Raw genomic sequence first — 12124 nt, forward strand, 5'->3', positions numbered from 1 at the left:
TCTACCTGGATTTCTTCCATAGTATGTTTGAAATCTTCAACATTTCCCACTCATTTGCGATAGAACATAATCACGGTATTATTTAAAAAATAATGTAGTAACCAGAAGCAACGTTCCAAAGCGCCGCGATGAGATGCGTAGGTCTCGATGGCTCAATTACCTGCAATCCCGTTTTACTTCGGTGCGTGGCGAATGTAATATTTTCATTGGAAGTGAAGCTAATAGTGAAGATGATTTAGTCGCATTCTCGCCGATTTAAATTCGGTTGTACACCGCATTAGGCGCGAAGTGAAACCGGATTGATGGCGGAAACTAGACCGATGACGGTGAAAGGATCGGACTCGGATGGAACAGAAAATGGGAAAGACGATGGCGCCAAAATGATAAGGAAGTGACCACACAAGACTCACTTCTCGATTTTCTCATCACTTCGACGTCACTTTCCGTTCCACCTGGATCCGAGATTCCCGAAAATGCGATTCAACTTTCGAGCACTGGCGCGTCCGAAGTTTGTTTACAGACTAACCTAATCCGACGAACTCGCTACGGCGGTTACGGACAGGGACGCGCATGCGCGTCGCGCATTGCCGTGGATTACCCACGCACTAGCTATTCAACAGGATCGCCTGGATCGAGGCGTGCAGGTGTTGTGACTTTTGACGTTTCGTTTTGATCGCGTAAAAGACGGACGTGCGGGAATTCGTGCGGGCGAGTCTTGAACGTAGCTCCTCACGCCGAGCGTCATGGCCGGTATAGTGCCGCTGTCCAGTAGGTCCGGTAGAAAACAGTGGACGCTACACGGTAATCACCTCTTTGACCTGTGATGTAGTTCGAGCATAAAAAAGCAACACAGGGGAGTTTTGAGCGCGGAAGGGCTGTTTAAGCGCGTGAAGCGCACGTGACCTGTAATTAAGCGCGCGCGACATAAGACGGTGTGGTATTCGTTTCCTGTATCAAATCATCCGCGAATAAACAAAAGAACGAACGAACATAAGAACGCTGATTGTCGAGTGAGAATTGATCAGGCATACACCAGAGAGCTCCATCGTCACGCGATGTTTGGTTAGATAAATCGATGATAGATGATAATTGATTCCAAATTGTGCCTCAATAACATCAAGTTGTAAAATATCCACTTACGTGATCAATATACCATGAATTGAATAAGATCAGCACAGTCGTAGTTTACCTGATTTGTAGTAGAAACAATGCTTATTTAGTGATAAGTGATGAGAGAAGAAATTATGATTAATTTCGAATAATAAACTGAATCCCCTTTGACAGATGGGCCCAGGAGTTCCCTCAGACGGTTACGTTCTCAGCTGGCAGAGGATGGCTGTCCAGAATCCCAAGTGGTTTTGGCCAAGCAATTGTTGGAGGAACGATGTGGTAAACTATATATATATATATATATATTTCATCAGTCACATTTCTTTCTATATCATTCTATGTTCTATTCTACTACTGTGTAATTTATTGTATTTTTAGAGCATGATATTGATAAGGAGGAGAATGCTAAACTAGGTGTTTATTGGCTGACGAAAGCCTCGGAGCAAGGAAATCTAGAAGCCACCGATATTCTCAGGAAATGTTTGGCTACAGGTCGTGGCATTACAGAACACAACTATTATGATGTGAAGAATTGTTTGGATATGACGCAAGATGAGAAACTGGCTAGAAGGGCAGCCAGAGAGATGTTTACAAGGTAGAGGACACATAATTCGATATTAGACAAATAAAGAAGCACACTCTGCACGTATATATCGAACGTAAAACTGGATTTTGCATTAATTAGTTTGTCAAATGGTGAGGACTTCATCACGACGGAGCAATTGCAGAGACGCATGAGGAGTTTAGCGTCTCCATCGATCAACAGCGCTGATTGCTCCCACTCAAATAACGTCTCCACGAACTCGTCGCAAAAGGGACTGGACGATGATAACGATTGCTTCCCCAGAAACGGGCTTCCCGAAGATTCCTCACCTACGAGAGACGAAGATCGGGTGAACGATATTCATGGTGAGAGGGGGGGGGGTTCTTTTGTGGAATTTCTGTGGCATATAACGTTCACTTGTTCACGTATTCGGTACATACGATCGCAGGTTGGACGGATCATCAGGGCGAGAAAATCACAGAGGCTGCTCTGGTGTCCGCAGCGGCGAGCTATGCGCGCGGAATGCTTCCAGTGGTGTCGCGCGTTCTGTGCATGGTTGATCCTTCCGAGCTTGACACGATACCGCTGCTGCAGAGACCGTTCATACATCCGCTCGCGTCGCTGAAGCGCTTCTACAGCTGGCTGATCGAGACGTTGGGTCGAAGAGGGACGTCCGTCAGAAAGTTGCTCTTCACATCGAATCTACACATTCTCCTGTTGCTCCTGTTGTACTCATTATTCGGCACGGAGAGCCTGATCCTTTTTATACCGATGGCTCTCTACTATCTCTCGTTCGTGATCATGGTAGTGGCCACTTTCCAAATGCTCCAGCGGAAACGCGAGTTCAACGACTTCCGCGTGTGGTCGGGCCTCTTCCTGAGTTACTCGGGCGGCAATCTGAATCCCGAAGAGGCCGAGTACCAATTCTGCCGCAACAATCTGAAGCCGTACGGCCACTTTTTCCTCGCATTGCTATTGAACCTGATGATCTACCCTCTGATAGCACACCAGTGGACCCCGCAGTCCGAGTTCACGATAATCGCGGTCACGTTCACCCTCATCACCCTCTTCAACTTCATGTGGAAGAACTCGTCGAGGTTCCCCGACTTCTTGGCTCTCTTCAGCTTCGGCGTGCACGTGCTCGCCAAGTATCCCTACGAGATGGACGTGGTAGTGGCGCAGGGCTGGCGATTCTTGGACATCAGAGTGCCGACGTTCGCTTCCTACGTCGTCGGCAACGGCATCGAGTTCTGCCTGAACTTCCGCGCCGTGTTTTATCTCCTGATACCGGCGGTCTTCGCGAAGATGGCCGCGAGGGACAGCTGGCGTGGCACGTATCGCACTCTGATACCGCACTGCGTCACCTTAAGCTGGTGGCAGATAGCGATCTTCAGTTCTCAGGGCGCAACGTGGTACGGTCTGATCCGGGGCGCTCTGGCGTTGGTTGGCATGGTACTGTTCCTTCCAATCGCCGGCATTGCTTCGGTCATCCTGCCGATCGTAGCCGCTGCCAAGTATCTGTCGGAGAATGACTTGGCTATGAGGATAGTCGTCACCACCGTACTCGGGGGAATGCCGTTTCTGACTTCGTGGTACCTCAGGAGGACCAGGACGCTGAGATTTAATTGGATCATCACGCTCATTCAGGTACGCTATTTCTCCAGTAATCCTCTTTTATTTTTCCCCTTGCCGCCAAATTCATACGAGCAACTTTTATAGATTACTCTCGGCGTTGGCGCTGCGGCATTCTTATCGTGGCCGATGATAATGGAATATAAGCAGGAAGCCGAGGTGGTACCGTACGAGATTGCTCCCACCTTGACGTGGGATCAATATCAGAATTACTGTCATCAGCCCGCGTGGGAAGAGCTGTCGTCGAAGGCTCAGGTGCAGGTGCAGTGCGCACAATTGGAAGGCATACCAGTCTCGTGGGAGGGTTACGTGACGAATATCAGGCTGAAGTCGATCAAGAACAACATCGCGCTCGTACTGAATCCGCTGCCCGACAATATCCGCGCGATACTCAGTTGCATGTACGGGGAGGCTTACCAAGAGAACTGTAATTCGGGCGACGAGATACGTAGGAAGCATTGCAGACACTTCACGGGCATCCAAAGGAGGAGGGCCAAGTGCCACTTCACGGCCTGGGATCAGTACGAATTCGAGATATCCGTCAAGATGAAAAACGGCATGTGGGGAAGCACCACGGAAATATTTCTCGTCGCGGACCATTCCTTCGCTAATTTCAGCCTGAACATATATCCGGGTGACAAGATCTGGTTTTCCGGCACGCTTCTGAACAACGGTTTAGAGAGAGAGTCTCTTCTCGGTGGCTCCGAGCCGCACATCGATCTGGAGGAGATTGGATGCCTCGCGTGCAACTCCCTTGACTTGAAATCCTGCAAGCGTTACAAGTATCGCATAACTTTAAGCTCTATCATCGGGGATCTTTGTCTCAGCATAAAGACTGTACTGAACTTTTTGTTGAATCCGATCGTGATGTTCAAGTGATCGTGTTCCACATGACTGAAATCCCTTAGATCTCTCTAACTTCTTAGACTTAACTGTACGACGAAAACGATTTCGATATTACATTATTACTTCGATTGATTCAACATTACATGGACATAATTTGATTGAAGATAAGAGTATTCTGCTCGTGAGACGATTTAGATTAAATTATAAACCGGGAAAAGGGGAAATTGCGAAAGATTCGTGTGAATAATGTACCAAGGAAATTTAATTTTAGAACACGACGAATCGATGAATTATGAGCTGCAACATATTTATCTCAAAAGACATTTCAACATTGAAACGCATACAAATCTATTGTTAGTATTATTATATGATCTATTGATAGATTTACATGCGTTTAAGCGACAATGTAACGTGACGTGATCGTTTTATTGTAATGGATTATCGTTTTACATATTACGATGCCATAAACATGCTGCGCAATAATGCGTGTAGTATAATTCAAACTGAATGAAATGACTATTACGTCAGTTACGTGAAGTACGCAGAGCGGCATTTCCTCGGTGTTCTGATATGCGTGTCAGAAATCGAAAAAATATGAAAGTAGAAAATAGTGCAAGTGTTTCGATGTTACCGACGCCTCAGGCAGTACATTATATGTATTAGGCTCTCATAAACAAGTCGGAATCCGCTTCTCAGAGTATCGCATATATTTTAAGATTGATATACTCTTTTGACGCTAAATATGAGCATCATTATGAAAAGGCACCTTTAAGCACAAGTAACTAGGACTTCAACTGTTTGAAATCTAGTTACTTCCACTTCACGGTATCGATCGTGTGTAACTTCTCTCCTAGGACGGAAACGAAAAGTGAAACATTTTCAAATTAGAAAATTTATACTTTTTACGAGTTCACACCACAGGAGAATATTTATGACCATCTAAGTGTTGATCATGAATCTTCGCCTGAATTCACGAAAAGTGTAAATTTTCCAACTTGAAAACACTTCGTTTTTCATGCTTCCTAGGGGAAAAATTACGTAGTCGATACCCAAACCAAATCCCGTTGTGTAAAAATAATTCCTAATCCTTATTCCTTCTACTTAATATTTATTCTTATTCTTAATATATGTTCTATTGTGCGCAGAGTCTAAAGCTAATATATATTTTATATATACATACATATATCATATTATATATATATATATATATATATATATTACATATATTTTATATTTCCTTCAGATTAGAATACGAGGTGATCCTCGAGAAGCAGAGAAGGAAAGGGAAACCTTACCTTCGCCTTTGACCTTACGCTTCGCCGGGATCCTTCGTCGCGCACGATCCACCGCGCAAATCCAATCAACTCGTTTCCGCGCGTGACTACGCGACTGCGCGCGTCCGCTGACGCTGACAATCGCAGTTCCCGGAAAGCGGCGGTAAGCCGCCGCCGTCGTCGCCTCAGTCGCTTACGAGTGGCGTACGATGAGGACGATCGGTGCCCGGGGCGTTTGGAGTTGTTCCTACCACTCTTGTGATCACTCTCTCGTGACACCGAGCGGACGTCACTCGGCCGCTGAGTGTCATGACGTTACGACGCTGCGTTAGGCCCATCGCGCGTCTCGGCAGTTGACGACATCCGCTCCTCGCGTGTGCGCCGCGCGTACGTCGTTATCCTCCCGTCGTGCAGCTCGCGATGAGCGTTGGCAACCTCTGAGAACGCAATCCAAGACTCAGCGATCGTCAGCCCGCCGCTTAAATGGTACGTATGTACGCGCTGCGTCTCGTTGCGCGTCCGATTCCTTTGTTGTTCGCGCGCGCCAGCGTCGTCAAATGCAGGCAGCGATGCGACAGAGTCAATGCCGTTTAAACACCAACCGTAACCCCGTTTCGCCCGTTTCGCGATATTAAAACTGCATCCGGGAGAAATTCGCAATAACCCATCGCGGACGCATCGCCCGCCAGCGCCGTTGTTGTTTTCGTTAAACTCGCCGTCCCGTGAGCTTCCTCCTCCTCGCTGCGCGGACACGTTTTTATGCAGCCGTTGTTACGAAGCGCGTAAATCCGTCGATGATCGTGCGTCGCGAGGAGAGGCGGGCACGGGTTCCCCGAAAATCGGATAATTGGCGAGGAATATGCAGACTTGACGCGCTGTGTTTTCCCGGGACTGCGCTTCATCGCCTGTCAATTATTTTAATTGCTACTGTGTGTGAGTGGGCGCGCTTTGTGACGATCATTCAGTCGAACGTTATATCCGCGAGACTTCTCAAAAAAAGCTTGAAGTCGAGGAAAAAATATCGCTGATTTTGCGATGTAATTTCAAGTTGAGCTCTTCGATGATTCGAAGTTACCGGATAAAATCGTTTAGAAGCACAATTATGTATGAACTGAATAACGCGTGCCAAAACATGTATCCGGTATTTGTTGTTCAAATTCCGACTGTGTGATAAAAGATGATTGCGGTGATTGTAAATGTTACAAATGTTACATAAGAGATGATTATATGTGAGCCGAATAATGCATGTTAGAACAGTATCCAGCATTTGTTGTTTAGATTCGGACTGTGCGTGTGTCATTGGTAAACAACAATGATTGTAAACGTTACAAGTGTTATGTAACACGTGTGTAAAATCCTTTTCTGAAACCTGTTATTTATATTGCAGGCTCTGCGTATAATGTCAGCCATAGTGCCGAGTACACACAATGTGACGGATAACGATCACGTGAGCGAGAAGCAGAAGCTGCTGGAGGAGCTGTTGGCCGCAGCGAAAAACTGCCATGTCCGGTTCGGAGGACGCGCGGAACTAGCCACCGAGTCCGAAACGTGTGTGGCTCAGCTCTGCCACATATTCGAGTTGATATTCTGCCATGGGATCAAGACGAATTGCATAGAGAAGATCAACTCGGCGTTCAGGTAATGTCCGCCGCATTGCGCGACGCTGTGTTTGACGCCCGTCGTCGTAATCATCTCCCTTCTACGATTTCCCGCCCTGTCACATGGCGAATGCAAGGTCATGAAACAGACCGTACCACCGTTTATCCAAGACATGACTCACGGAACGAAATGATAAATGTCTAAATGACTGTGGTCTGCTGATAAATTTCCGACACGAGCGCGCGTGTGATGATAAAAATTGCGTCTGCTCGAAGTTGTGAAACAACGCTAGATAGAAGAGCGGTCACTAAAGAGGAATCGTCGCACGTTTGCTTCACAGACACGTGTCGGACCTGGTCTCCGGCGGTAACGCGAAGCCTGGTAGCGCTGCCTATGCGGCGTTCTGGCCGTGCATAAAGGAGCAGCTCACCTGGCACGAGCAGGAACGCTTCAGCGTGTTGCGGAAGGTGCACACGGATTACGGCCGCGGCCGAGCGTGGCTGAGAGCGGTCTTGAACGAGAAGTCCCTGGAGCGGCATTTGCACGCTATCATAGACCCCGGCACACTGTCGCCCTTCTACGAGGAATGGGCCTTCTTGCTCGATCAAGAGAAGAGCTCGGTGTTGCCGAACGTAGCAGCAGGTATTTGCGCTATTTGAGTGTTGGTGCGGCCGTGGTGTTCGATTCTTTATCACGAGGTAAATTAACACGTTGACTCTCTCGTAGGCCTCGGTACAATTTTATTCGCGATAAGGATAGACAACGAGGAACTCGACGACTGCCTGAAAGCGAAGGGAATGGACAGAAGCAGGGCCGTGCAGTCGGAGCCGGTTATCCCCGCGTTGATCCCAGGTGAAATAACTGAGTCTGAGTCGAGGCAATACTAAAGACCATGAAAAATTTAAAGGCACTGAACAATCATTAATAATATTTAATATACTTCGTTGTACGTCTGTGTATATATCGATAAAAAACATCTAGAGAATAACCGTAAATTATAAAATTTGTTCTCATTATGCTCTGTGTCGGGTGACTAAATATTATGGTATCTTTCTTCGATTACCTCCGGCCGCTCCGGCCGCTTTTCCTCTTTGAGAAGATTTGATATGAAGACTCAGGATGTGAAGGTCTTTAGTATTACTTCGTCGATGTGACGAAGTTATCTTTTCAGATAACACAGATCGTTCATTGAAAAATGCCAAGTCACCGAGACAATTTTTATCGGGAGTCAAAGTGCTTACATCCAGAGAGATCGGTTCTTCGAGTCTCTTCCTGGAAAACGAATTGATTTTAAGCGATATCCAGTAGAAATACGATCTACTTGTCGCGCAACGAGAGAAATTCCGAAGGTTTTCTCGAATTGTTCAACGAGCCAAGATTGTATGATCCATCGAAACAGGACCTCCCACGTCTCAACACGAAAAAAAGAAAGTACCGGTCCACATAATCTCCTTCGACGATGACGAGGGGAGGGATGAGCGGAAGGAGACCACGACTTCGATGAGCGCTCCTGCGACGTGCCTGAGTTCTCCCACTGCGACGTCGACTAAGGACTCTATCTCTCCTTGCTTGGACCAAGTTTCTGAGCCTCAACTCGACTCCAATGATAACACGGTAGACAATACGAAGTTCCCCGAATGGGAACAATGGTAAGCACCTTTCACGATGATGACTACGTAACGATCATTCGTGAGATGTGCTCTTCTCATAAAACCCGTTCTGACGTTGGCAGCGAGTCTTTCGAGGAGGAGAAGATTTTAACCCCCGTGACGGATGCTGGAAACTTGGGCGGCCTTGTACCTGTGTCACCGCTTGATCAAACGTTGGACGATATGTTAGTCACTCTGCCAAATTACTTGGACGTGAGTTTGCACCGTAATTGCTCCTAAATTTGCGATTGGCGTGTTTTACTTTCCTTTGTTTTCGAAACGAACCGAGTTTCCGAGTTCCGAGAATTTCCTTGCGAAATGCGTTTTCGCGCGCAGGATTCGTCGGAAGTGACGGAAGCGGCGATGGAGGCCACGGAGCCGTTAGTCGGCTTGGACTTCCACGTGGACCCGGAGAATTTAGATATAGATACCTTACGCGTGAGGCTTTTAGCTATGACGGAAGTGCTGGAGCAAGCCAGGGAAGACGCCATAACGAGCAGATTACAACTGGCCCGCTTCCAGAGGCAACATCAGCATTATTTAGAAAGGCACGAGTTGCAGTTGCAAACATTAAACAGGTAATGACCGGTCTAGAGATGTCTGAGAGAAAAGATATAATCGTGAACAAATGAAAATCGTACGCGGAAAAAGGTGCTGCTGTATCGATAGAAGTGGCGCCGTTGGAATGAATCTTCTTGATTCGATAATATTACCGATTGAAACTGATACTTGAGTTATTGGTGCAATTATTGGGTGTACATTCAGTATCAAAACCGCTCACATCGAACACTCAGTGAACCGCTATTCGTGAATAGTTTTAATATATAAGAACTTTCAGGAAAATGTCCATTTATATATCGTCATTCGTGAAAGAAATAACTTGCATATAACAATTTTTTACTCTTTTTCACTCTTTCATATAGAGATACAGCACTAAATATAATACAGACCTAGACAACAAAAACTTCTAAAAGGCTTTTTAAAAAAGAAGTTTAAAAGATATCTATCTAAAAAAAAAAATTAAGACGACTAAATATCATTATTATTCATCGAAAAGTAATATTATTATAATATTATCGAGCGGTGGGACAATTTGTAAACGGCTCGACACTCACTTCCGATCACAGGGAGAACGAACTCTTGCGGCAACAGTTGCGCAAATACGTCACCGCTGTCCAGATGTTGCGGAGGGACTCCGATTCCACCACTATGTCCGAGGAGGACCCGTCGTTGGATTATCACAACGAGGCGCGGCAATACGAAGAGAAGTTGATACAGGTCGCGGACATGCACGCCGAACTGATGGAATTCAACGCTAGGTTGACGTTGCAGCTGACAAGCAGGTACGAGTAGCGCGAAGTTACCGTGTGAACGATCGTTCCTTTCCGCTCACCCCTCTTGCGTCTCGTCTGTCAGGGACAGGTTAGTGAAGATGCTGCAGGCGGAACTGGAATGCTTGCGAGGCCCGTTGAACGAGGACGACTTGCCTTCGGAGCCACCCTGTCTCATTCACATATGGATTCCGTCGGCATTTCTCACGGGACAGCCATCCGATATTCATCACGTGTATCAAGTACGCTTATGCTCTTATCGGATGTGTGCACAAGTTGAAAATCTTTCGTCACATGGAAGTGAAACGAGAAAACTTGCGGAGAAAGATTAGACTTTTGCACACACCTACATGGAAAAAAAACTCAGTTAAACAGAGAGCAGAGGGAAAATTCGGTGTGACGAGAAACGATACCTTCGTTACTGCGACTGAGAATATTCGGCTGCGTTGAAACTCGGTTGACTAAATAGAAGCCTACGGGGATATTTCTGCTCCTACAATCGATTCAGTTACACCAACGGAATCCTTTTCTTTTTTCCGTGTAATACTTAGCGTCTCCTCATTGTGAGGCTTCCACCGGACCACCGGGGCCGATTTTTGTCATGTGTGTTCCCACTTTGTTGAATGCAGATTTACGTACGCATAAGGGATACCGAGTGGAACATTTACCGACGGTACGCTCAATTTTACGCTCTCTACCGAGAGCTGAAGAAACACGATGCTATCGTTACTACTTTCGAATTTCCGCCAAAGAAAACAATAGGAAATAAGGTGAGTTATCCGATCGGGATGACCTTACCGGCGCGTTTTATGCAGCATAATGTTGCAAACGTCTGTAATGATCATTGACGCCTTCAGGACGCGAAGTTCGTCGAGGACAGACGGCAAAAGCTGCAGCAGTGGTTGCGGCGGGTCGTCGGCCGGGTGGCGCAATGTTCCCCCGCGTTCTCGTGCAGGCCGAGCAGGCAGACCCTCGTGTCCCTGATGCCTTTCTTCGGGTAAGTGTACCGCGCGGAGATCAAAGGTGAACGATTCGGTCACACGATCTACGGACACCTGAAAGCAGACATTGACATTGTTAGTATATTCCGCCATGAGAGAATAGGAATCATCTTTTCTTACATATACGTCGCCCGACACGCCAAGATATCACCGTGGTTGATTTTCGTTTTCAGCGATAGCCCCAATGCCGAGGAGTCGAGGAAAAATAATTCCGCAAGAAGTACTTTCTCTTCCTCCCCTCAATACATGGGTTTATAATCATGACAATTTTTTATAGACAATTTGTACATACGTGGAAAGGAAGAAAGACACCTTAATTATTTAATTACCTCTCTCGAAAACGAAGAATCTTGTTACATGCGGCGGTATTGTTGACGATTCAAGAGAAGGGCGCGCGCACGCGCTCCACTGCATGCGTTTATAATGTATATAAAAGTACACCCATACACACGCGTGTGTGCGACACCTGTATGACACCGGCATGTGTATGCGTGTGGACGTTAATATGTAGCGTATAGACAATTATAAAAATTGGTTCTATTTCCTTTTTTATGAAAATAATAGCTCATGGTTTTTAACGTTTCACCATCGCAAGAGACTTTATTATCCCCGGCCTGACATATCCCGTCCGGTTGAATTGAGGAGGAAGTGGCTTGAAAAGGTTGACCAGTGCGAAGCGAGAATCCACATAAGTGAGACTGATAATTTTAACGGAGGACGAAGCGGAATCGATCGAGATTAATACGAGTAACGAGTTTCGATACGCTCAACCGAGGACGTGGTGGAGGTGAATCCTTGCATATCCAGGCGAGAGAGACTCCCGTTTTCTATAAAGTTTATTTATACGTAAGGCGCCTTAATAGTAATATAAAAAGGTACACTTTTTTTTCCATTTATCCCTTATGACAAAAATAAAGGTGCGTTGTCGGAATAAGTACATACGGTATTATATGCCGGTAATAGGTCGGAGTACAAACTAACTTCTCGTGTATACAAAAAAAAGAACCAGGAATTTCTTCAACAACTTACACACAGAATACACTGTTCTCACTATGGAGAGGTAAGATAATACAAAGAGGGAGCTCTCGTGAGATCAAACATCGATTCAGGTGTATCTCTCGGGGAGAGTAAATGGGGG

At 46.3% G+C, this 12124-nt stretch overlaps 2 protein-coding genes across 5 annotated transcripts; both read left to right on the forward strand.

Moving 5' to 3' along the window:
• Positions 1 to 631: 631 nt before the first annotated feature.
• LOC106751128 (wolframin) lies at positions 632 to 5316 on the forward strand. Of its 2 annotated transcripts, none has more exons than XM_014631921.1 (6): positions 632 to 801; positions 1285 to 1389; positions 1489 to 1705; positions 1796 to 2019; positions 2103 to 3301; positions 3374 to 5315. In XM_014631921.1, exons 1-6 carry the CDS (start codon positions 744 to 746, stop codon positions 4163 to 4165), a joined length of 2595 nt encoding a protein of 864 aa, XP_014487407.1. In that variant the 5' UTR covers positions 632 to 743; the 3' UTR covers positions 4166 to 5315. The 2 variants fall into 2 exon arrangements, with proteins under 2 accessions (XP_014487407.1, XP_014487408.1); XM_014631922.1 differs by lacking the exon at positions 632 to 801 and adding an exon at positions 909 to 1062 and having other exon boundaries at positions 3374 to 5316.
• A 289-nt stretch (positions 5317 to 5605) lies between these two features.
• LOC106751129 (sorting nexin-29) lies at positions 5606 to 11571 on the forward strand. 3 transcript variants are annotated; one of them, XR_001375013.1, is made up of 12 exons: positions 5606 to 5892; positions 6794 to 7044; positions 7346 to 7647; positions 7732 to 7857; positions 8405 to 8654; positions 8738 to 8867; positions 8991 to 9232; positions 9782 to 9997; positions 10071 to 10227; positions 10615 to 10755; positions 10843 to 11061; positions 11160 to 11251. XR_001375013.1 is itself a non-coding variant. In XM_014631924.1 (12 exons), exons 1-12 carry the CDS (start codon positions 5890 to 5892, stop codon positions 11242 to 11244), a joined length of 2043 nt encoding a protein of 680 aa, XP_014487410.1. In that variant the 5' UTR covers positions 5606 to 5889; the 3' UTR covers positions 11245 to 11571. The 3 variants fall into 3 exon arrangements, 2 of the variants coding, with proteins under 2 accessions (XP_014487410.1, XP_014487411.1); XM_014631924.1 differs by having other exon boundaries at positions 10843 to 10982; positions 11160 to 11571; XM_014631925.1 differs by lacking the exon at positions 5606 to 5892 and adding an exon at positions 6233 to 6339 and having other exon boundaries at positions 10843 to 10982; positions 11160 to 11571.
• Positions 11572 to 12124: the final 553 nt, after the last annotated feature.

This window comes from Dinoponera quadriceps, unplaced genomic scaffold, assembly GCF_001313825.1.
Source record: "Dinoponera quadriceps isolate SergipeBrazil2010 unplaced genomic scaffold, ASM131382v1 scaffold6118, whole genome shotgun sequence".
NCBI classification, from domain to species: Eukaryota; Metazoa; Arthropoda; class Insecta; order Hymenoptera; family Formicidae; genus Dinoponera; species Dinoponera quadriceps.